At 37.4% G+C, this 25923-nt stretch overlaps 1 protein-coding gene across 8 annotated transcripts in view; it reads right to left on the reverse strand.

Annotated features, from left to right (window-relative positions):
• Nbeal1 (neurobeachin like 1) overlaps positions 1–25923 on the reverse strand; it is a 179231-nt gene that overhangs the window by 17871 nt on the left and 135437 nt on the right. For 7 of the 8 annotated variants that reach the window (XM_070019171.1, XM_070019152.1, XM_070019144.1 and 4 more), the window contains 6 exons: positions 23013–23122; positions 22064–22181; positions 20132–20229; positions 10388–10504; positions 5367–5456; positions 2966–3075 (listed from right to left, as the gene is read on the reverse strand). In XM_070019171.1, coding sequence (XP_069875272.1) covers positions 2966–3075; positions 5367–5456; positions 10388–10504; positions 20132–20229; positions 22064–22181; positions 23013–23122 — 643 coding nt within the window. Of the gene's footprint in view, positions 1–2965; positions 3076–5366; positions 5457–10387; positions 10505–20131; positions 20230–22063; positions 22182–23012; positions 23123–25923 lie in introns of those variants that run through there. The other variant, XM_070019190.1, reaches the window with a different exon arrangement.

Below are 25923 nucleotides of genomic sequence, written 5' to 3' on the forward strand. Positions count from 1 at the left end.
GACATTGTCCTGAATGCATATATAGTTTTCTGATCATGTTTACTGCTCATTTACTGTTTTATAGGCTTCTTTCTCTCCTCCTCATTCTTTTTTTTTTTTTATTGTGAAAATACCGTACAGAGGGGTTACAATTACATGGGCAAGGTAATGAGTACATTTCTTATCAAGCATTGTTGTCTCCTCCTTTGTTTCCCCTTCCCATCCCTTCCCATTCTCCCCCCCCCCCCAACTGTATAGTCTTAAGTGTTAAGTGTAAAGAAGTTGGGATGGGTAAAAAATAAATTTCTGCAATTCAATTATTCTGCAATTCTATACATGGCAGCTTCTAAGTATAAAGCCAGTATAGAATATAATAGGACCAGAAAAATAAAAAATGATCTAAAACTAGTGACCTCCTATACAAGGTGATATATACAAGACAAGTTAGATTAAAATAGTCTTCCAATTACTGTTTTCCATTCCAACCACAATAAGTCTATGGCTTATTTGTATCCAAATGAAATACCTATGAACTTAGATAATCTAGGTTCTTTAGAAAAACAGAAGTGATTACATTTCAATGTGTAAAGAAAGACTTGGAAAAAATTATATTAAGTGAAGTAAGCCAAGCCCAAAGAAACATTAGTCCCATGGTTTCCCTTATTTGCAATATCTAGTATATGTCTGAGTCAAGCAGAAAAGGTCAAATAAGGTGATGTTAGGGAAATGAACCCAAGATATGTATTCAAATGTTTTTTTTTTCTTTCATGGATTGTTTCTAACGCATTTATAAGATTATTTCTTTGTTGCTTTGTATGTCCCTCCCCCACAGTATAACCCCTGCTTTCACTGTATTTGATGTCAGTATAATTTGTGGAGGGGAAGGGGAAAAACAAATCATTTAAATAAGGGTACAAGTTGTTATGTCGAAAACGAACTTTACAACTTTGGTGGGGGGAGGCAGGGAGAATTGGGTGGGGGAGCGGGGTGGGGGGTGGGGGGGTAGGATGGGAAGGGCTGGGAAGGGGAAACAAAGGAGGAGGCTACAATGCTTGATAAGAAATGTACTCATTATCTTGTCCATGTAATTGTAACCCCTCTGTACAGTATTTTCACAATAAAAAATAAATAAAAATTTAAAAAAAGTAGAATCAGCCATTAAAAAAAAAAAGAAAATAAGGGCTAATTCTGATCCTTTAGCTCTAGAACTTCACTATTCAATATTAACTTGCTGGAAATATCATTTATGCAAAACATAAGAACACTGACTTCTACAAAGATAGTAGGAAAAGGACCTTTTCCTCCTAATTTCTGGAGTTTTGTTTCAGATGACAAAGAAAGAGATGGTAACAATTATATCACTGTAAATAATTTTCAAATATATGACGCAATGTGATCTTTAAAACAATACTGAGGGCTGGGATGTAGCTCAGTGGCAAAGCGCTTGCCTAGCAAGTGCAACGTCCTGGGTTCGATCCCCAGTACCAAAAAAGAAAAGACAAAAAAAAATAAATAAAACAATACTGAATATGATTTAAGTTAGCTAGCACACAGCAAGGACAATCTAGAATAAGAGAAGCATCACTGTAAGATCACTAAAAGTTAGATTGTAACCTTTAGAGATTAAAAAGTATATATGAAGCCAGGTGCCAGTAGCTCACACCTATAGTTCTATTTACTCAGGAGGCTGAGATCTGAGGATTGTGGTTCAAAGCCAGCCTGGACAGGAAAGTCTGTGAGACTTCTCTTCAATTAACCACCAAAAACTGGAAACCAAGCTGTGGTTCAAGTGGCAGAGTACTAGCCTTGAGTAAAAAAGAACAGGTAAAAGGCCCAGGCTCTGAGTTCAAGCACCAGCACCAGCAACCCCTCAAAAAATACATATATATGATTGAAGTCCATTATATATCTCTATATATAATCAAAAGTACATTATGTATGTATGAGAATAGTATAATGAATGTTAGAGCAATGTAAAAAAAGATAAGGTGAATTTGATCAAAGTACACTATGCATATAGATATATAAATCACAATAAAACCCTTCGGACAATTAATTTATCCCACTAAAAAATTTAAAAATAATTAAGATAAGCACTAAATTGTTATTACTAAAACATATAGGACTTATTTGTAAGTAGCAAAGCAGAATACAATTACATTTACTTTTCCTGATATAATTTTTGCTTCCATAACTGCAATTATAGAAATTTAGTCATATCTAAACCAATATCAAGTGAGAATATAACTTAAAAAGAATAGGCTGAGGAAAGACAGAAGAAATAAGAAAAAAGCTGGGTCTTCATCTATTACTATGAAAATTATAGAAATGGCTGGGCATAGTGACTCATGCCTATAATTTTAGCTATTTGGAAAGCAGAGAATGGAAGGATCACAGATCAAGTCTAGTCAAAAAAATTATTTGACATCCCTATCTCTATGAACAAGTCAGGTATAGTAATGGTTTGTAATCCCAGATATGTAGGAGGTCACTGGTAGGAGGTCTGTAGTCTTAAGGCTGTCTAGGCAAAAATGTGAACCTTACTTGAAAGATAAAAGCAAAATGTCAAATAAGATGGGGTTGTGGCTCAAGTAGTAGAGTGCATGTCTAGCAAGCATAAGGTCAAACCCCAAAAGTACTACACCTCCTTCAAAAGACAAAACAAAACATAGGTCAGGTGCCAAATACTATAATCTTAGCCACTCAGGAGGCTGAGATCTAAAGATCATAGTTCAAAGCCATCCAGGGCAGGGAAGTTCGTGAGACTCTTATCTCCAATTAGCCAGTAAAAAACTGAAGTGATGCTGTGGCTCAAATTGGTTGAGTGCTAACCTTGAGCACAAAAGCTCAGAGACAATACCCAAGCCCTGAATTCAACCCCATGACCAACAACAACAACAAAAAAAAGAAAATCACAGGTATAGTTATTTTTCCTGGTAATAGGTACTTCTTGTAGCTGTTTTGTCTTAAATGTTCACTTACTTACTTTGGATTTGTCACTGTTTGATCCTTGATGAATGTAAAATAATTAGAAATGTTTCTATCATAAGGCAGCCATCCATGGGTTCCAATAACATAATTCATACTCACTGTTACCTGAAAAAGAATATTAGCCTTAAATGAAAGATTAAAAGATTAAAGCAGTAAAGAATAACCAAATGCTCACAGGATGTTGGCATCTATCATTTGGGGATGCTATGAGGCAATGTAGTTTACATATGAAATTCATTAAATCAAAGAACAACTCAAATAGAAAAAGTTTTATCTTATTGTAAAGAAAAAAGGGTCTTCTCATGGTAACAAAATTTTCCTCACAATTTCTCAAAGTTTATTAGTATCAATTACTTGGTAGTCACAGGAAATTCAATGTCAATTCTTTCCATAGAAATATGACATAAACATTCAGGAACTTAGGTCAGTAGAAATTCATGATGAATTGTGAAGCTCTCCATGAAGTCACTGTCATATTTTCTTTTGAAAATAAAAATTAATCTTATTTATTTATTGTATTTTAAACTCTGGGTCTTGCATGCTCTCGCTCTCTCTCACTTTCACACACACACACACACACACACACACACACACACACACACACACACACACACACACACACACACACACACACACACACACACACACACACACACACACACACACACACACACACACACACACACACACACACACACACACACACACACACACACACACACACACAGCTTCTTTGCTCAAGGCTGGTCTTCTATCACTTAAGCCACATAACCATTTCTAGCTTTTTGGTGGTTAACTGGAGATAGAGTCCAACATATTTTTCTCCCATTCTGGCTTCCAACCCTGATCCTCAGCTCTCAGGATTACAGATATGAGCCACCCAGGTTGGGCGAAAGAGCTTTTTACTGCCTTTATTATAAAAGTAACAGCTCAGGAGACTGGGAATGTGGCTCAGTGGTAGAGTGCTTAAGGAGCCCAGCATGCATGAAGCCCTGGGTTCAAATCCTCAGTACCACAGAAAAAGCCAGAAGTGGTGCTGTGGCTAGCCTTGACCACAGAGAGGCTCAGGAACCGTGCCCAGGCCCTGAATTCAAGCCCCAGGACTGGCCAAAAAAATTTTTAAAAAGTAACAGTTTAGTCACCCACTCCTTAATTCAGGTAACTTAAAATAATACAGATATTAAAATTAAAAATCATAAGCATTCCAACATTGGAAACCTCCTATTATAATTTCTTCTATCTAGGAATTTTTCTAAGAAAATACATTATAGACCTTTTGGGGCTGGGAAGGTGGCTCAGTGGTAGAGCGCTTGCCTTGCATGCCTGAGGCCATGGGTTCGATTCCTAGCACCACATAAGCAAAAAGAAAAAAAGCCTGAAGTGGCGCTGTGGCTCAAGTGGTAGAGCGCTAGCCTTCAGCTGAAGAGCTGAGGGACAGTGCCCAGGCCCAGAGTTTAGGCCCCACGACTGGATCAAAAAAACAAAAAAAGGAAGAAAATAGATCTTTTTCTGGAATCTCTACTGTTTACTGTACCATATAACATATTACAGTTTTACTAGGACTTTGTGACAAAGTTAGAATATAACTGGTTCATTTGCCATGGCTCTAGCTCTATGGTTTGAAGAAAGTTATTTCTCTTATGTTTCAATGTCTTATCTATATAAAGGAAATAATAGTAGTGCCTATCTCACAGGACTGCTAGTTGTATTAATATTATAAAGTCCATGAAAAATACTCAGCAAACTGCCTTGGATTTGTGCCTTAACAAATTCTGTGTTATTTCTAATAATCAATATTGGAATAATAAAATAGTTTATGTTTTGGCGATACTGGGATTTGAATTCAGGGCCTCAAAATTCATAGGCTTTATCATTTGAGCCACATCCTAATCTAATTTTGCTTGTAGTTATTTTTCAGATAGGGTTGTGTACATTTTTGCCTAGGTAGGCCTCACACCATGATCCTCCACTACCTATGGCCTCAGGCATATCTGCAGTCACAGGCTACAACTGCCCATGCCTGGCTTACTGATTGAGAAAATGAGATCTTGCCAACTTTTTTTGTGTGAGTAGGCCTTGAATTGTGATCCTTCAGATCTCTGCTTCCATAGTAATTGCGGTTACGGGCATGAGCTACAGTACTCAGTCTTAAAATAAATTTTAATAGAAGATGTTAGCCCCTATTTCCCTATTTTCCTTGTATAAAATGTCTTGGTTATTTTCATATATTCCTTCCTCCATATATACTTTAGTACATTAACTACTTAAAAGTTCCATAAAAACAAGTAATATTTTTGTACTTCATCAAGGTCTATAAACATTTCTGGTATTCTTTTTTTTGATGTGTTATAATGGATACAGACATGACAGTATGAAAAAGGAATAAATCAACTTACCAGTAACTCAGGGCTGCCTTGAGACATAAAAGAACGAGACTGACTTTTGGGGACAATGGCCTTTAACAGTGGAATACCATCACTAATGCCCTATAAAGTAAAAGATATTAAATGGTTGGTTCTTTAGGTACAAATTGCTTAAACTTTCTTATTATTTAAACAATGAAATTGCTGTGGTATAGTATTTTTATTCTACCAAAACATACAAATCATTTAACTTAAAATGTAGGAAAGGAACTATAAACCATGTTTAGATGGCATACTAGAACCTTCTGAAAACCATCACCTATTTTTTTTTTGTCAGTTGTGAGGCTTGAACTCTGGGCCTGGGCACTATTCCTCAGCTCTTCAGCTCAAGGCGAGCACTCTACCACTTGAGCCACAGCACCACTTCCGGTTTTCTGGTGGTTAATTGGAGATAAAAGTCTCAAGGACTTTTCTGCCCAGGCTGGCTTTGAACCATGATCCTCAGATCTCAGCCTCCTCAGTAGCTAGGTTTAGCCACTGGCGCGCGCGTGCGTGCGTGCGTGCGTGTGTGTGTGTGTGTGTGTGTGTGTGTTAGGGCTTGAGCAAGTTAATAGAAAAATTTGTTATTCTTTATAGGAAAAATCTTTGAGGCTTAACATTTAAAAATAAATCTAGCCGGGCGCTGGTGGCTCACGCCTGTAATCCTAGCTACTCAGGAGGCTGAGATCTGAGGATCGCGGTTCAAAGCCAGCCCGGGCAGGAGAGACCGTGAGACTCCTATCTCCAATAAACCACCAGAAAACCGGAAGTGGCGCTGTAGCTCAAGTGGTAGAGCGCTCGCCTTGAGCTGAAGAGCTGAGGGACAACGCCCAGGCCCGGAGTTCAAGCCCCATGACCGACAAAAAAAAAAAAAAAATAAAATAAAAATAAATCTATTTCATTAATTGAGGTACTTTCCTGAATCTTACAATAATACTAGGAGAAAATAAAAAGTTTCCAAGAAACATCAACCATCATCTTATTATAATGTGAAATAGAAACATAATTTGAACTTAGTTCCTTGATATGACAATAGTACAAAAAGAGAACCTAACATTTATTAGAAAAATTATTATCATTGGATATGTATGCTGTACCAAGTATTATTTTATGAGCTTTATAATGCAAAACAATAATTATATAGTTATAATTACATAATAATTTAAAAATTAATTCTACTTTATAAATTCATAGTTAGTGTTTATATTTGATCTTTACATTGATATTTAAAAAATGGTTTGCAGTCATGCCAGTAACTAATTCTTATAGCCCTAGCTACTCAGGAGGCTGAGATCTGAGAATTTCAGTTTGAAGCCAATCTGAGTAGAAAAATTCACGATATTCTTACTTCTAATAAACCAGCAACTGGAGACATAGCTAAAGTGGTAAAGCACCAACTGTGTGCTTAAGTTAAGCAAGAGCTTAACTGAGCTAAAGTCCCAGTGCCAGGGGAAAAAGAATAACTTTCAGTTAAACAAGGCTAAATAGTATCTTAAAAAATCCATTTATTAGGCCCTTGCTTTTACTACTACCTCCATATTCTTCAGCATAGCACTAGGAAGTAACAATTTACAGAGGGCCCTCCTTTTTCACGAACATATTGAAAAATGCTTCTTAGATGATTAAAAGGGAATTACAAGCCACTAGCACCCAAAGGCATCTACTGTGTTCTCTGTCCTACTGTGTTCTCTGTCCTGCTCCAGATACTGCTCTGGGGGAAAGCTACCAGGTGACTTGACACATACAGAAAAGAATAAATGTGTCACTACACCTGCAGAAAACTCAGAATAAACTATTATATAAAAATGCTGTCACAAATGATAGACATCATGGAAATAGCTTTATCAACATTATACAATAAACATAATATTGCATATTCATCAAATTATGGATAAAATAGGATTTTGTGGGGGGAGGGGTTGTGTGTGTATGCTGGTACTAGGGCTTTAACCTAGGGCCTGAACTCTGATTTTGCTTTTTCCAATCAAGCCTGCTGCCCTACCACTTGAGCCATACCTCCATTTCTAGCTTTTGGGTCATTAATTGGGGATAAAAGTCTCAAGGACTTTTCTGCCTGGGTTAGTTTTTGAACCATAATCCTTAGATCTCAGCCTCCTGAGATCTAGGATTACAGATGTGATCTATTTACTTGTGCATAACTCAAATAGGATTTTATGGCATAAATTTAGTCCCCTGGAACAGATGACACTGTATAAAAGGAAATGTACTTATTACCTGACATATGAAAAGGTAACCCCTCTGTATATCACCTCTATAATAACAACAAAGTAAATTAATAAAAATTAAAATATTGTCCCTAGGATGTCTTTTAGGTGGTCGGTAAGCTAAGAATAAACTTAAAATATTTTTAGACAGTTAACTTCAAGTGGTTAACAGCTTTGCTAACATCACAATTAAATGTATTTCCTAATTTTTTTTTTTTGTCAGTATTTGGGCTTGAACTCAGGGTTTAGTTGCTGTCTCAGCTTTTTTGCTCAAGGCTAGTGCTCTACCACTTTAAGCCACAGCTTCTCAACCTATTTACTGGTAGTTAATTTGAGTCTCACAGACTTTTCCTCTGCCCAGGCTGGCTTTGAACCATGATCCTCAAATCTCAGCCTCCTGAGTAGCTAGGATTACAAAAGCATGAGCCACAAGCATCCAGCTTCTAATACTTTTATGTAAAAAAAAACTGAATGTAACAAATTTTCAATCCCAACACAGAAATATATGAAATAAAAACAGTCTAGTATATGACAAACCATGTATATTCTGGTTCATTGAAAGATTTGCTTTGCTGTATAATTTTAACATAAGAATAAACTTTCAGCTGGGCGCCAGTGGCTCACATCCTAGCTACTCAGGAGGCTGAGATCTGAGGATCATGGTTCAAAGCCAGTCGGGGCAAGGAAAGTCAGTGAGTCTCTTACCTCCAATAAACTAGAAAACAGGAAGTAGTGCTGTGGCTCAAGCAGTAGAGGGCTCGCCTTGAGCTGAAGAGCTAAGGGATAGCGCCCAAGCCTAGAGCTCAAGCCCCATGACCGACCAAAAAATAAATAAATAAATAAAAATAAAATAATAAAAAAAATAAAGGGGCTAGAGGTTTAGCCCAGCGGAAGGGCGCCCGCCTGGTGCGCGCACGCAAGGCCCTGGGTTCGGTCCTCAGCCCTGGGGGGGGGGGGGGGGGGAAGACATATAGAGCTACAAAAGACAAAAAAAAAAAAACAAAAAAAAAAAACAACAAGGCAACGGAGCACACACAACCAAAAATAAATAAATAAATAAAATAAAGTTTCATTTAGTGATCAGTGCTCTATTGAATCTGGCAATAAAATTCAAGCTAAGTTGTAATTTTAATATGCTTGCTTTTTAGTGAATGTGCAGATAATTGGCAAATTTTCCATTCAATTAACTTTCTTATATAGGTGGGAATAGAGAATTAAATGTGACAAACAACATAGAAGATCTGTTCCTGAATCACGTTAGTATGTATTTAAACTTGTACTATATAATAATTTTCCTAGTGGAGCTCACTTTTCAGAGTATTTCTTTTATTATCACCTTCTTATGGATATAACTGATGTTTTTGGTTTGTCTACTTGAAGAAATGCTCTGACATCTAGATGAGTATAAAACTCTAGATACTTGATGAAGTTGTAAATGAATTAATTCAGATCTGTACTTTATTTATTAAAATCTGTATCAAAATGATCACCAAATGTTTTCAGGCCATAGCAGTTTAAGTGTTTAAGTGTTAATATAGTTTACCAAACTCTGTATATTTCTTGAAGACACACCATTTAGCCTCTGCAGATACCCAAACTTTATAAACCTGGCAAGGGATGTGTCACTCAGATGGAGAAAAGAACACTTTGGCATGACATGAACTATAAGTGTCAAGTTATCTCTCAGAGAGAGTGAATCTCTCCTTTTCTATTCAGTGTTCATCACATCAGGGTATTCTCATACTTGGGCAGTTTTCTTCGTATAATCACTGCATTAAAGCCTTAAAAGGACACCAATAAATGAGTCAAAAGAAATAATGAGTATAATTAACCAACCAAAAATATTAAATAGACTGAAGTAGTGTTCAAATTGTTCATGCAAACTTCAGGGATCCAATACTGTGTGTGGTGAATGCAAGTACCACCATAGCTATACCATACTTGCTACAAGCCATGTGGTACTACCTTGACTTAAGGTTTTATCTTCACTGTTTTTATTTTGTCTCTTAGAAGAGTTAATATTATATCATAACAAAAATCATAAGTACAAACTAGGTGCCAGGGGCGGACACTTGTAATTCTAGCTATTCAGGGGGCTGAGATCCAAGGATCATGGTTTGGAGCCAGCCTAGACAGTAAAATCTGTAAAACTCTTCTCTCCAATTAATTACTGAAAAGTCCAAAGTGGAGCTGTGGCTCAAGTGGTAAAGCACTAGCCTTGAACAGGAAAACTCAGGGACAGCATCTAGACTCTGAGTTCAGGCCGTAGGACCAGCATAAACACACATTAAAAAAAACCCTAAGTAAATATGCATTTAAAATTAGTCTGAGCTATTCATAATATTTTACTATGTATATTTAAACATCTAAACCTTTAAAATTGAAAGATGCTCTTTCAATTACAGTATTACTTACTTGTTTTACTTGATCATCCTTCTAACACTATTAACAATCTAATTTATTGAGACATGTTTTATAGGTGTACAGAAATTATAATTAAGAACTGAAGTATTAACTCCCTCTATATATTATCTCAATTGTCACATAAAGTATTTTGGGTCAAATTATTCATTCTGCCTCAGGAAAACATGCAGTAGAAGAAAGACAAAAGGAACAGTTCAGACTACCACTCAGTGGCAAATAAAACCTTTCAGTAGAAATAATTTTAAAACTTCAAATAGATCATTATAATTTGTCATTTTCATACTATACTTCCCATCCTGAAATAAGCATTTCAGGTGCATTGAATTTAGGAGAAAAAATCTTTGCTATTATCAAGTTGGATATTACCTCTATAAAAAATGACTTGAGTTCAGGGAGATGTTGAAATAGGTTGAGAGTTGATGTGTCTGTCTTGGTCTGCTTCTGCATTGCTGCTTCTGCTGATAATCTAGGAGGATGTGGTTCCTTCACAGTAAAATAAAATAAAAATTCCGTAATTACAATAAAAATGTTTTATACTTCATTCCTTCACATACACTGTAAACAACTCTAGTTCCTGGCTTAGCCTATTTCTCTGCAGCAAATTCTTTTCTATAAAAAAAGATTCTACTTTTAGAATTTGAAACCTAGAATTAATCATCTTTATTAGCACTATTTTTACCACTTTCCTTATTAATTTAGTACTCATTTCCTTCTATCTTTTATTATATATAGTTGTTTTTGATCTGTCTTTCCAATCGAGGATATATGCATGTTAAAGTCAGACCTAAGTCTTATTTTTTAATTACTGCATATCTAGAATATCTCAAACATAGTAGGTAGCTTATTCCTAGCTATTTTCTTTTGGAGGCTATTATGAATGGAATTTTTTTCTGATTTTTTGTTGTAAAAATGATGTACAGAGGGGTTATAGTTACGTAAGTCAGGTAATGAGTACATTTCTTTTTGAACAGTGTCACCCTTCCCTCATTTTTGTCCCTAGTTTTCCCTCTCTCAACCCTCCTTCTTCTCCCCATATTGTATAGCTCATTTACAACATAGGGTCCAGTGGGTGTTACTGAAGTGGTCCACCCTTTTGTCCCATCATTTCTGTGCTTCCCCTCCCCTCCCCAAACCAAATAAACATATAAAAGACAAAGGCCTGATTTCTTTCTCAGCTTCTTCATTGTTGGTATATATATAGAAAAGCTAATGATTTCTGCATGTAAATTTTATAACCCGCTACTTGGCCAAGTGTTCACCAGGTCTAGGAGTTTTTTTGTGGAGCCTTTGGGCTTTTTTAAGTCTTTGAAATATTTTAAGGATACAATTATATCATGTATAAATAAGGATAATTTGATTTGTTCCCTTACTATTTATGTCTCTCACTTTTTTCTCTTCCTTTACTGTTTATGTTTCTTTCACTTTTTTTCTCTTGTCTTATTACTCTGGCTATAAACTCCAGCACTATATTGAATAGACACCCTTGACTATATCATTCTTTGCTTTTACAATTTCTGTTTTGAGTATTCTGCTGTGATTCTGATGGGTTTGCTATTAGATGTGATTTTTCAGTTCTCTCACAGCTTTTAATCCTCTTTCTTGGGTCTATAAACTATGACTAGGGTATTTATTTTCTCCTATTTCCCAGTTAGTATTCTAGATTTCCTGCAGTGGGATGACCTTCTTTTTCAGGATTAGGGAGGTTGCTATTATTAAATAAAATAACTACTTGTAACTCTCTTCCTTCTATATCTACTATTTGTAGGTTTGGTGTTTTGATGCTTCTCAGAAGTCTTTCAGTTTTCATCTGCACTTTCTTAGTTAAAAAAATTTTTTAACTGTAGGGTTAGCTTCTGAAGGAGACCAATGTATTTCTATGTTGGGGTTTACACATGTAGGACTAAGTTTTTGGTTTAAGATTTCAATCTTCTGGGTGCTTTCAGTTGTTGTCTTTACAATGTTTAAATAAGACTGACTAGTGGCTGGGTTGTGGTATATGTATATTTGCAAGCACAGGGCTCATGATGCCATGGGAAAAGGAAGCATAGCTGCAGAAACAGTCCCGAGGTCACAACAATCCCTAATAAATGCCACTCACTACTACTGCACTAGTATCTTTAGAGAAATATAGGAGCAAGATGATTATTTGCCCTTCCTTAGTAATGCTGCTGGTGGGAAGGAGATTCAGGGACTGATGTAAATAAGTAAGGTGCCTAATGTCCTAAGGCATGAAGAAGCAGTGGCAAAGGTTAATAGATAGATTAATGAGAAAGTGAAATGATATAGGTAGGAAATAACTAATATTAGATCAAGGAAGAAAGGAGAAAGAGAAAACAAACAAGATGACCTATGAATTTAATAACCTAGTAAAAGTATATGTAACAAAGTAGGATTGCAAAAGAAAGAGATCAAAATATGAGTGAAACCATGGGACCTACGTTTCTTTGGGCCTGGCTTACTTCACTTAATATAATTTTTTCCAAGTTTTTCCATTTCCTAACAAATGGGGCAATGTCATTCTTTCTGACGGAGGCATAGAATTCCATTGTGTATATATACCACATTTTCTTGATCCATTCATCTACTGAGGGGCATCTGGGTTGGTTCCATATCTTAGCTATAGTAAATAGTGCTGCAATAAACATAGTCGTGCTATAGCTTTAGTGTGGTCTTGTTTGTAAACATTAGGGTAAATGCCCAAAAGTGGGATTGCTGGGTTATAGGGGAGCTCTATGTGGAGTCTTTTGAGGAACCTCCATACTACTTTCCAAAGTGGTTGAACAAGTTTACACTCCCACCAACAATGCAGAAAGGTTCCCTTCTGTTCACATCCCCTCCAGCATCTATTGTTTTAGAGTTCTTGATTCTAGCCATTCTAACTGGAGTGAGGTGGTATCTCAATGTAGTTTTGATTTGCATTCTTTTATGACTAGGGAGGTTGAGCATTTCTTCATGTGTCTATTGGCCATCCTTCTTTCCTCTTCAGAGAAGTTTCTCTTTAAGTCTTTAGCCAACTTATTTATTGGGCAGTTGTTTCTCTGAGGATTATTTGCAATATCTAGTATATGTCTGAGTCAAGCAGAAAAGGTCAGATAAGGTGATGTTAGGGAAGTGAAGCCTAAGATATGTATTCAACTGCTTTTTTCTTTCATGCGATTGTTTTTAACACACTTATAAGATTATTTCTCTGTTGCTTTGTATGTCCCTCCCCCACAGTATAACCCCTGCTTTCACTGTATTAGATGTCGGTATAATTTGTGGAGGGGAAGGGGAAAAACAAATCGTTTAAATAGGGATACAGGTGGACCCATTGCAACAATGAGATATACAAGTCGTTATGTTGAAAATGAACTTTACAACTTTGGCAGGGAGGATTGGGGGGGGGCAAGGGGGAGGATGGGAAGGGATGGGAAGGGGAAACAGAGGAGGCTACAATGCTTGATAAGAAATGTAATCATTATCTTGCCCATGTAATTGTAACCCCTCTGTACAGTATTTTCACAATAAAAAATATGAGTGAAAAGCTCATATTCTGATTGCAGATGGAAGGAAATTATAAATGGTGATGGGTGAGAGAAGAAAGAAGGACATGATATACTTTAAGATTTAATCAAGTTTTTTAAAGAAATGGGAGGAAGATCAAAATTAAAAAGAAAATGGTTAGAATGAACTTGTGACTTTAAATGAGCGTCATTATTCCACAATACTGTGAAATTTGGGAAATTATGTAATCATTTAATCACAATTAAAAAAAAAAAAGAACCTCGGGGAAGGTAGGGAGGGAAGGGATGGTAGGGGGAAAACAATGGAGGGAGTAACAATGCTCAATAGGAGGTGTACTCATTACCTTACTCATGTAACTGTAACCCTCTGTATAGTATCTTTACAATAAAAAATTAAAAAAAAAAAAAAAGAGAAAATGAACCAGGTACTGGTGGCAAACACCTGTAATCTTAGCTACTCAGGAAGCTGAGATCTGAGGATCACAGTTCTAAGTCAGTCTGGGCAGAAAAATCTGTGAGACTCTTATCTCCAATAAACTACTCAGAAAAATCTGGAAGTGGCGCTGTGGCTCAAGTGCTAGAGCACAAAGAGGCTCAAGGACAGTACCCAGGTCCTGAGTTCAAGCACCAGGACTGGCAAAAAAAAAAAAAAAAAAAAAGAAAGAGCTGGGTACCAGTGGCTCATGCCTATAATCCTAACTACTTAGGAGGCTGAGATCTGAGGATCGTGGTTCAAAGCCAGTTGGGGAAGAAATTTAACTAACAAAAAAGCCAGAAATGGAGCTGTGGCTTAAGAGGTACAGCCCTAGCCTTGAACAGAAAAGGTAAAGGACGGGCTGGGAAGTTGGCTCAGTGGTAGAATGCTTGCCTTGCATGCATGAGGCCCTGGGTTCGATTCCTCAGCACCACATAAGCAAAAAGAAAAAAGCCGGAAGTGGCGCTTTGGCTCAAGTGGTAGAGCACTAGCCTTGAGCTGAAGAGCTGAGGGACAGCGCCCAGACCCAGAGTTCAGGCCCCACGACCGGATCCCCCCCCTAAATAAACAAAAAACAAAAAACAAAAAAAAGAAAAGGTAAAGGACAGTGCGTAGGCCCTAAGTTCAAGCCCCAGGACTGGTACAAAAAAATACAAATAAAATAAAAAATAGCAAACAGTTTTAAAAAATCAGCATTTTCAACTGCTCTCCAATGCAGCTGTTTTGTTTAACCCTCTCATAGCCTAAGTCCAATAGATGGCAGCCTAGTTGGAGACTTGACTCTAGGATAATGGCTAGCTTAGGGCCTGCTTTCCAGCATGGTGGGGTGGGGATTGAAGACTATCTCCAGTGAAATTTTCTGGACTATGGACATTTATCTACCTAGTCCTACTCACTTCCTTTCTACATTGTGGAATCTTCTGTCTCCCTAGTCCTTGACAACTGTTACTGTTCTTTGCATCAGCACAGGTGTTTTCCTGGATCAGAGGCTGACATTTCAAATCCAGACTTGATTTCCTAGATGGAACTGTTGCTGGTGGTGGTTCTCAGTCAAACCTCAGAGCTCATATTTGTCTTGAAGAGGTTTCTATGGTGCAGTTGGTGTGGGTGGGCTGGCTGTCTACAATGTCTCTACCACCGTGAAAGGCTTCTGTGCCTTGGCATTAGCACTAGGGTACGCTGATCCACTTTCAGCCATAGCTGTGGGAGAAAGCTTGTGAGATATTGATGGGCTCTAAAGTACTTTGTCACCAGCATTAACTTCTCTAGCAGTTCTATAAAGCAGACTGACAAAGGAAAATGCCAGATGATGTTACTTAGCCTCCCTCTTGCCAAGAATACCCCATGGATAGTTATATATTCATTTTCTTTGTATATAGAGACATGTAGAAGACCGGAATTACAGTATTTCCAAGCTTCTGAGGTATCCTGGTATGCTCCCTAGGAATTCCCAACAGTGGCTAGAACTCCTGAGAAGAGACAGTGGTTGAGAAAGTTGCTCTTTATTCCTAGGTATTTTATTTATTTTTGCTTGACACTACTCTGAATGGGACTGTTTGCCTGATTTCCTTCTCAGCATGTTCTTCACTGTTATATAGAAAAGTTACTGGTTTTAGTCTACTTGAAGTTTTAGATGTGTCAGATACTTGAATTTTCTAAGATCTGGACAATTTTATGCTATAATTTCATTTAGTTTTCTATGAAGTTACTCTGTTTATTGACAGCACCTTTTACATCCTTACTTGCAAGGTTGGGTATCTTAGTCATCTCTCAGAGGTCTTGAATGTTGTGATCATAATTGCCTTTTTTTTTTTTTTTTTTTGGTCATGGGCTTGAACTCTGGGCCTAGGCGCTGTCCCCCTCAGCTCTTTGGCTCAAGGGCTAGCTCTCTACCACTTGAGCCACAGTGCCACTTCCAGTTTTTCTGGTGGTTAATTGGAGAGAAGAGTCTCACGGATTTTCTTTCCTGGGCTGGCTTTGCACGGTGATACTCAGATCTCGGCCTCCTGAGTAGCTAGGATTATAGGAATGAGCCACTGGCGATGGCTAATGAAGCAATCAGTTACTTTAGTGGGGTAATGGGGCTTGAACTCTGGGCCTGGGCGCTGTCTCTCAGCTCTTCAGCTCAAGGTGAGCGCTCTACCACTTGAGCCATAGCTCCACTTTATAATTGCTTTAAAAAAATAAAAATGACTGCCATCTAAATGTATTTTTTCCTCAATTTTATCTTCAATTATTGATATTCCTTCTTCTACCTGGTTTAGTCTATTGAAAGTTTTCTATTTAGTTTCCAGTTTTTTTATGTTTAACTGAGGATAAGAGTCTCATGAACTTTCCTGCTCAGGCTGGCTTTGAACCATGATCCTCAGATCTCAGCCTCCTGAGTAGGTAGGATTATAGGCATGAGCCACTGGCATCCAGCTGGATTTCTTAAGTTGTTATATTTATCACCCAGGCATTGAATTAACTTCTTTTTTTTTTTTTTTTTTTTTTTTTGCCAGTCATGGGGCCTGAGCTCTGGGCCTGGGTGCTGTCCCTCAGCTCTTCAGCTCAAGGCTAGCACTCTACCACTTGAGCCACAGTGCCACTTCTGGCTTTTTCTGCTTATGTGGTGCTGAGGAATCGAACCCAGGGCCTCTTGCATGCAAGGCAAGCACTCTACCACTGAGCCACCTTCCCAGCCCTGAATTAACTTCTTTACTTCATTGATTTGTTATTTGAACCCTCTTTGCTGTTATTGATCATTTTTAAAAAGACAAATGCTTGGGCTGGGAAGGTGGCTCAGTGGTAGAGCGCTTGCCTTGCATGCATGAGGCCCTGGGTTCGATTCCTCAGCACCACATAAGCAAAAAGAAAAAAGCTGTAAGTGGTGCTGTGGCTCAAGTGGTAGAGCACTAGCCTTCAGCTGAAGAGCTGAGGGACAGTGCCCAGGCCCAGAGTTCAGGCCCCACGACCAGACCCCCCCCCCCAAAAAAAAAAAGACAAATTCTTAGTCATTTCATTCATTTCAGTATTTTTTAATTCAGCTACTGAGTTATAAACTTTTGAAGACATCATATTTCCTTGGTTTTTCATATTTTTTATTAGCTTATGGCTGGGCTCTACTGGGATGGTTATCTCTTTAGGGAGTGTGTGTGTGTGTGTGTGTGTGTGTGTGTGTGTGTGTGTGTGTGTGTGTGTGTGTGTGTGTGTGTGTGTGTGTGTGTGTGTGTGTGTGTACTCATGCATGCACGTGTGTGTACTGAGGCATGAACTCGGAGCTTCATGTTCTTAGTTTTTTCACTCAAGGCTAGCATTCCACTTGAGCCCCATTTATACTTCCAGCATTCTGCTGATTACCTGGAGATAAGATTATCTCAGATTTGTCTGCTTGGGCTGGCTTCAAACCATGGTCCTTAGATCTTAGCCAGCACCCACTGACAGGGATATTTTAGGTGAACAGCTTTCTCTTGAGAGTTCAATCCACAAGAGAAGAAAAACAAAACAAAATGCTGTAATAGCAATACTACCAAAACAAGCCAGACATATATATTAAAAATGGGAGGTAGATAGCAGAAGGATTAGGATTTCAGGCCTGCTCTGGCAAAAAAGTTCACCAGATCCCTATCTCAACCAATAAAAGCTGGATATGGTGGTACATGCCTGTCACCCTAACTACATGGGAAGAGTTAATAAAAGAATTGAAGTCCAGCCGGGCGCTGGTGGCTCTTGCCTATAATCCTAGCTACTTAGGAGGCTGAGATCTGAGGATCACAGTTCAAAGCCAGCCTGAGCAGGAAAGTCTGTGAGACTCTTATCTCCAATAAACCACTAGAAAACCAGAAGGGGCACTGTGGCTCAAGTGGTAGAGCACTCGCCTTGAGCTGAAGAGCTGAAGGACAGCGCCCAGGCCCAGAGTTCAAGCCCCACAACCGACAAAAAAAAAAAAAAAAAAAAAAAAAAAAAAAAGAATTGAAGTCCAAGATGGCCTAAATATAAACTAATACCCTACTCAAAAAATTGTAAAGGAGAAAGGCTTTGAGTGCATGGCTCAAGTGGTGAAGCACCTTAACTAGCAAGTGCAAGGCCCTGAGTTTAAATACCTGTTCTGACCAACCTCAAATCAATTAAAGCCAACTACTATAACCTTAACCACCACAAAAAAACAAAGCGGCAATAAAAATATTGATTAGTTTATGGAGTTAAAAACTAATAAGGATGAGTGCTAGTGGCTGACACCTGCAATCCAAGCTACTCAGGAGGCTGAAATTTAGGATCACAATTTGAAGCCAGACATGGCAAAAGTCTGTGAGCCTCTTATTTCCATTTAACCAGCAAATAGCCAGAAGTAGAGCTGTGGCAAGAGTGGTAGAGTACCAACCTTGCACAAAAAAAAAATCACCCAAGAGTGTGAGGCCTTGCGATAAACTAACAAATGCCAGAAAACAAAATAAAAAAATGAACAAAGTTTAAAAAAATAAATGAATAAAATAAAGGAGGTATGAGGGGAAAGAGAGAACAATGTTAAATAAAAGGAGAATGAAAAATAAAAAGAATGTGAGAAGTAAAAAAGCACAAGAGACAAGAATTCAAGTAGATAACAGGGTGACAGTGGTTCACACCTATGGAGATGGAGACCAGGACTGTTATTCAAAGCCAGCCTAAACAAAAAATTCATGAGATCCCTTCTCAATGGATAGCTTGGCCTTAAGGACATGTACTTGTCATCCAACTATATAGGAGGATGAAATCAGGAAGATCATGGTCCCAGGTCAGCTCAGGTTAAAAAATAAAAAAGTTCATTAGAACCCATTTTAACAGAAAAAGATGAGCATGTGGATGTATGCCTATCATTCAGTTACAGTAAGAAGCATAGAAGCTGGAGAACCATTATCCACACTATTACAGGTAAAAAATGAGATCTTATGTCTAAACCAAAGAAAAAGGGGGCTATATGCATAACTGAGCCCTGAGTACAAAGCCCAGTGTCATTACCACCATTACCACCACTGCCTCCAATAATAAAAATAGTGATGATGATAATATGACTAGAGAAAGGCACAAAGAGGAATAAAAGACCAAAAAAGTAAAATACCAAAATACAAGTTTTAAAGAATAACATAAAAAGGATACTAAAAATGTAATTTTTTTTAAAGTGGAGATGCTCCTTTTGAGAAGCTTCCAGTCTTAGAGGTAAGACTAGAAGATTTCAAGTGGAGTAGAGTAAGGTGGGAAGAGTATTATGGCTAGATTCTATTCTGTTCAGGCTGGTGTTGTATATGGGCTGAGGGCCAACCCTTTCAGCTTTAAGGCTACATTATCTTTAAAAGCTTCCCTTTTTTGTGACCCACAAAACCACTGCTAGCCCCAATAAGCTTTGTGGTCTGCGGGCAAGGAAGATTCCCACTTGCTCCAGAGACTCCACCAAGTGCTATAGCAAATGAGCAAGGCAAGAGGTATCTTCTTGAGGGTGTCAGAGTTGGGGAAGCAAACAGTACTGAGATCTGCATGGAACAAGAGAATTGGGACTCTGGAACTCTGTCTGCTAATCTCAGACCTTTTGGATCTTGCCCGGGAATAAATCACCCTGTGGCAAATAGGCTGCAAACACTGAACAATATTACAGGCCTGGGCTCAGAGCTCTCAATCTCCACAGTATTTCTCAGGTGATAGGGTTTGCACTTGCCAAAGGGCAGGACCATTGACCACAGTACCTTCCATAGCCTGTGATTTCCGCTTCTTAAGTGGAAATCATATCAGACCATCCCCCTTCTCAACTACCTCTGATGGCAGGGTGAGATGGAGAGTCTCTTTATTGAGATGTAGAGTCACTATGTTGTCCAAGCTGGCCTAAAACTAACAATTCTCACACCAGAACCTCCCAAGTAAGCAAAACTACAGGCATGTCTCACATACCTGGCTTCATACATGGATTTTTAAAAAAATATTTCATGTCATACATGGATCTTAACTGCAGTATTTTTTACTTTCAAAATAATAACAATCAATTAAATCTATTTTAAGTGACAAGTATAATTTTTTTCCAAATTCACTAAGGTTCTTAATTAAAACCCTTAAAAATAATAGTAGCATTGTTCCTTAGCAATTTAATTCTAGACCTCTTAAGCTGTCAATAAGTTACATAATATTTACCTTTAACAACTGACAGGGTGTTTGCCCAAAATTATTAATCATCCCTTCTAAGGCTTTTCTTTCCTTTTCATCTGTTAAGGCATCCAGATCAACAGCTCCTAAAACCAGCAGATGTAGTCAACTCACAATAGAGTGAAAACAGATCAGCATGGTAAATAACTATTATCTTGGAGGCTTTAGATTATTTTTACCAAAATATTATCTGTTCAATTTATAATAATATTGGGTAGAGGTAATTTTTAACCCAGTAAATCTTCAAACATTAAAAATGCATAAAAATAAATTCCATTCATAATTTAGAATTAAAGTACATTAAGAGATTGTTAGGCATATTCTAGAAAAGTTCTGTAAATATGTCACTACTTAAAAATAAAGGTTTTAGGCCAGCAACCAGCAGCTCATGCCTATAATCCTAGCTTCTCAGGAGGCAAAGATTTGAATACAACAATTCAAAGCCAGACTGGGCAGGAGAGTCCATGGGACTCACATCTCCAATTAACCACAAAAAGCCGGAAGTAAAGTTGTGGCTCCAGCGTACAATTTCAGGGACCATGTCCCACCCAGAGTTGAAGCCCCAGGACTGGCAAAGGAAAGAAAGGAACGAAGGGAAAGAAAGAAGAAAGGGAAGAAAAGGAAGAAGGGAGGAAGTGAGGAAGTGAGGAAGTGAGGAAGGGAGGAGGGAGAGAAGAAGGAAGAAAGGGAAGAAGGAAGAAAGAAAGGTTTTAGAAAGATGATGTTTTTGTCAACTGAATATAGTCAAGCCACACTTAATAAGGGTTTTTACATTTCTAAATTCCTAATAACTGGCCAAGTCAGTTTAAATCTAAATAAGTCTATGGGCCAGGTGCTGGTGGCTCATGCCTGTAATCCTAGCTACTCAGGAAGCTGAGATCTGAGGATCACAGTTCAAAGCCAGTCCAGGCAGGAAATTCCATGAGACTCCTATCTCCAATAAACCACTAGAAAACGAATTGATGCTGTGGCTCAGGCGGTAGAGCACTTGCCTTGAGCTGAAGAGCACACAGACAGCGCCCAAGCAGAGTTCAAGCCCCATGATCAAAAAAAAAAAAAAAAAAAGTCAATGGTCTGAACTGATCTAGCATAGTAAAAATAGATTGTTTATTTACCAAAAGTCATGTGAGCTCTGTTCAAATTCACAAAACTCCACACCATTCATAATCTTTAGAACTACTAGATCCACTTAATAATTAGTAAAGAGATAATGACTTCTTTGCCTTTTAAGCCATCACAAAACATTCTTCTGAGCTAAATAATATTATTTAGGGCATACAATATTCAAATTTATAATCATACTTAAATACAGACTAAAGCCATCGTATTCTCATGGTTTGATAAAGTATAGTCAAATGAGAAACAATTCAAAAATCAAAAGAAAATTTAAAAACAAAAATGTTAAATTCCCATATAAACACTGAAAAGTTCAGATGATATGGAGTAGCTCTCAGTCATCCATTGCTAACAGTTATGTTTAAATGTGTGATTTTTTTAGTGTTTTCTTGTCTTTAATGTTGTGAACATAGGCCTCCCAAAAAGTAAATGGTGCTCAAGAAGCAGGTAAAAATTAATGTGCTTAATTTAAATAATAAAGTAAAAATTTTAGATCTGTTGAAAGGTAGCATGTTTTAGTAACAGCTAGGTGGAGTTGTGGGGGAAAACGATTCAAGCATCTGCAGTACAGTACTGAGCTCTATGCATCTTGAGCACTTATGGTTTTTCCTTAATGGCAAACTGTACCTTGATGCCAAGGGTCTAATGCACACAATTAAGCACTATTATTAAAAGGCAGCAGTTTCTAAATCTTTAAACCAGAAAGCTGTTTTGTAATTTAGTCTTTTCTGTAAGATAGGCTCAAAATACCATGTACACATAAAGCCAATAATAATTTAAGAGAGAAAGCATAAAAGTTTATACCTTCATAAGTACAGTAATAGAAAACATTAAGTGCTTCCACTGCTGCTGGACCTCTCTGCTTATACCCAAAAATTAGATCTATCCATTCATGAAGGTGAGCAGAAACATATTCAGACTCCTAGAAAAAGAGGAAATTTAAGAATTAACATGGACATCTTCCAACTACAGTATAAATAGCTGAGCATGGTGGCGATTCCTGTATCCTACCCCATGTGGGAGGCTGAGACTAGGCAGATCACTGTTTTAGGCCAGCCAACACAGAAAAGACTCCATCTTAATGAAGAGATGACTAGCCTTGGTTTTGTACACACAATTCTTTTTTTTGGTGGTTTGGTTGTTTGTTTTCTTGCTAGTCCTGGGCTTCAATTCAGGGCTCTGGGTACAGATCCTGAGCCTTTTCAGATTGAGGCTAGTGTTCTACCACATGAGCCACAGCTATGCTTCTGGCTTTTTTTTGTGTGTGTGATTAATTGCAGATAGTCTCACAGACTTTCCTGCCAAGGCTGGCTTTGAGTAGCCATCCTCAGATCTCAGTCTCCTGAGTAGTTAGGATTATAGGCATGAGCCACCTAAGTACCCAGCTCATCATCTTAAACTTTTATCTAGTATCTATTACATACACTGATCATTCAATTTATATCTACTATATTCTAGATTATTGTACTATTAATCTAATACAGGATGAAAAATGACAATAACAGTTTAAAATAAGAGGAAATAAACACACGTTAGTGTTTTGCTTAACTTGTACTTTGTGACATATTTATGTACTGTATTATATACTCATTGTATCAAGATTCATATTCTAAAAATAAATTACTATGTTGTACTTTATAAAATAGCATGTATATTAATAGGTTACAAATTAAACTAGAAAAATAGATGCATTTTATTATACTCTTTGAAAAACACATTTGAATAATAATCTGTTAGTAGACAAAACTCTTACCAGAGCTTTTCTATGTTTACAGATGAAATCTTCAGCTGATTTAGCCCATTTGGGAAGAATGACATCATTTACTAGCTCTTTGGAGACTTGAAGACGACCCAAATTAAATTCTGAGACATGTAAAGATAAAGAATCAAATTGCTGTAGATTTAAAGAAATGAAGTTACAAAAATACAAATAAGTCATATTACTAGGCAAAATACATGGCTTTTTAAAACTTCTTATTTATTAGAACATACTTTATCCCTTAATTAAAACTTATAAGTCAGATATAGTAGCTCATGAGTATAATCCTACCTACTCAGGAGCCAGAGATTGGGAGGGTTAAGGTTGGATTCTAGCCCCCACAAAAAGTTGGTAAGCCCTTGTTTTGGACATGGTGGTGCATGTCTGTCATCGCAGGTATAAGGGAAGTATAAATAGGAGAATTGTGGTCCAGGGTAGATCAAGGCAAAAACTGAGAACCTATTAAAAAAAACTAAAGTAAAAAGAGCTGGAGATATAGCACATGTGGTAGACACTTGTTTTAGCAAGGTCCTGAGTTCAAAACTGAGTACAATAAAACAAAAAAAACCATGAAATAGTTTTAAATGTATTATCACAATGTAAAACTGGAGGTAATTATAGCTACAACTTTCACTTTAATCCATGCAATATTAATTATTCTTTTTACATTATAAATAAATAATACAGTTTCTCTAATGCTTCAACTCATAAAATATAATTCTTTAGAGCTTTTTGTGGTTACTTGTACCTTAAATTCACTTATTGGAAGAGCTGTATTTGTGTTATAGAATAATAAGATATTTATATACCATGATTCTAAGTAGATACTTCCATAATGAAGATTTGTTTTATAGTTAGAACATGCATTTAAAAATTGGGCATTTACCCAAATGTTTACAAACAAGACCACACTAAAGCCACCAGCACAACTATGTTTATTGCAGCATTATTTACCATAGCTAAGATATGGAACCAACCCAGATGCCCCTCAGTAGATGAATGGATCAAGAAAATGTGGTATATATACACAATGGAATTCTATGCCTCCATCAGAAAGAATGACATTGCCCCATTTGTTAGGAAATGGAAAAACTTGGAAAAAATTATATTAAGTGAAGTAAGCCAGGCCCAAAGAAACATAGGTCCCATGGTTTCCCTTATCTGTAATATCTAGTATAGGTATGAGTCAAGTGGAAAAGGTCAGATAATGTGATGTCAGGAAAATGAACCCTTAGATGTGTATTTTAATGTTTTTTTCTTTCATGCATGTGTTTCTAACGCATTTATAAGATTATCTCTTTGTTGCTTTGTATGTCCCTCCCCCACAGTATAACCCCTGCTTTCACTATATTTGATGTCAGTATAACTTGTGGAGGAGATGGGGAAAAACCAGTTGTTTAAGGATACAGGTGGACCTGTTGCAACAATGAGAAGTACAAGTTGTCATGTCCAAAACGAGCTTTACAAAGTCGGTGTGTGTGGGGGGGGGAAGGAATAGGATTGGGATGGGGGGAGGGGGGAGGCTGAAGGGATGTGAAGGGTAAACAAAGGAGGAGGCTGCAATGCTTGGTAAGAAATGTATGCATTATCCTGCCCATGTAATTGTAACTCCTCTGTACAGTATGTTCACAAATAAAATAAAATTAAATTTAAAAAAATTTTTCCTAAATATGAAGTTTTCTTCATTGTGCAGTGTGATAGGAAGTGTTAACATAAACACCTCCAAAAAAATCTTAAAATAACAGCTTTAAAATAACTGTGTGCTGCTTTAAAATATCATCATCCCCAAGTTGGGGAGACGTTTAAATTTCATAGAACGATAGGATGCACAGGGTCTTTTTCTTTATGTTAAATCTTCCACTATGTAATAGATACCATTCATTGTTCACCAATGGTTTTATTTTTTAATTGCTAGCAGAACCTTTATTTTACTTGAATGTTCACTCTGACCTATAATTCATATCTATTCATGTACCCATTTAGAGGTTAATACATGACCCAGTTCTGAAGAAAGAGGTTATATGAAAGGGTTTTTGGCTCTGCCTTGAATCCTAGCTACTTAGGAAGGAAAGATTGGAAGATCATGGTTCAAGGCCAGCCCAGGCATAAAAATTCTAAAGACTTCATTTCAATCAATGGTTAAGTAGCTCATGTCTGTCATCTAATGACTAGGCACAATGGTGATTACCTGCCATCCTAGCTAAAAATGGACTAGTCTGGGCATAAATTGAGACCCCCTACCTTGGAAACAACCAAAACAAAAAGGAGTTGATTGGTTCAGGTGAGAGGGTAAGTGCTTAATTAGCAAACACAAGACCCTGAGTTCAAACCTAGTATCACCAAAAAGAAAGAGTTTCTTACTTTTAAGAAAGGGCACAAAGCTGGACACTGGTGGCTCAGGCCTGTAATCCTACCTATTCAGGAGACTGAGATCTGAGGATCACGGTTCAAAGACAGCCTGGCAGGAAGGTCCATGAGACTCTTTTCTCTAATTAATCACCAGAAAACCGGAAGTGGCACTGTGGCTCAAGTGGTAAAGCACTTGAGCTGAACAGCTCAGGGACAGTGCCCATGCCCAGAGTTCAAGTCCCACGACCACCACCACCACCACCACCACCAATAACAACCAAAATAAATAAATAAATAAAAGGGCACAATATGTTAACAATCCCACTTCTAAGATGCTATTGTATCTACTTCTAAGTCATTTGTAACCAGGAAAGGTACTAGACACATGGAAAACGCCCCATCAATCAGAATGGCAGAGTGAAAATACAGAAAGAAATTGGCAGTGATTATATTATCTGAAACTAGCATTTCTCTGTGCTTTTGCATAGAAAATACTGTATTTCACTATTTACACTATATCACCATTTATACTAGTCACGGGTTCAACTGGCTTAAA

Source organism: Dipodomys merriami, unplaced genomic scaffold (genome assembly GCF_024711535.1).
Source record: "Dipodomys merriami isolate MVZ:Mamm:240054 unplaced genomic scaffold, mDipMer1.0.p SCAF_1, whole genome shotgun sequence".
In the NCBI taxonomy this organism is placed as follows: Eukaryota; Metazoa; Chordata; class Mammalia; order Rodentia; family Heteromyidae; genus Dipodomys; species Dipodomys merriami.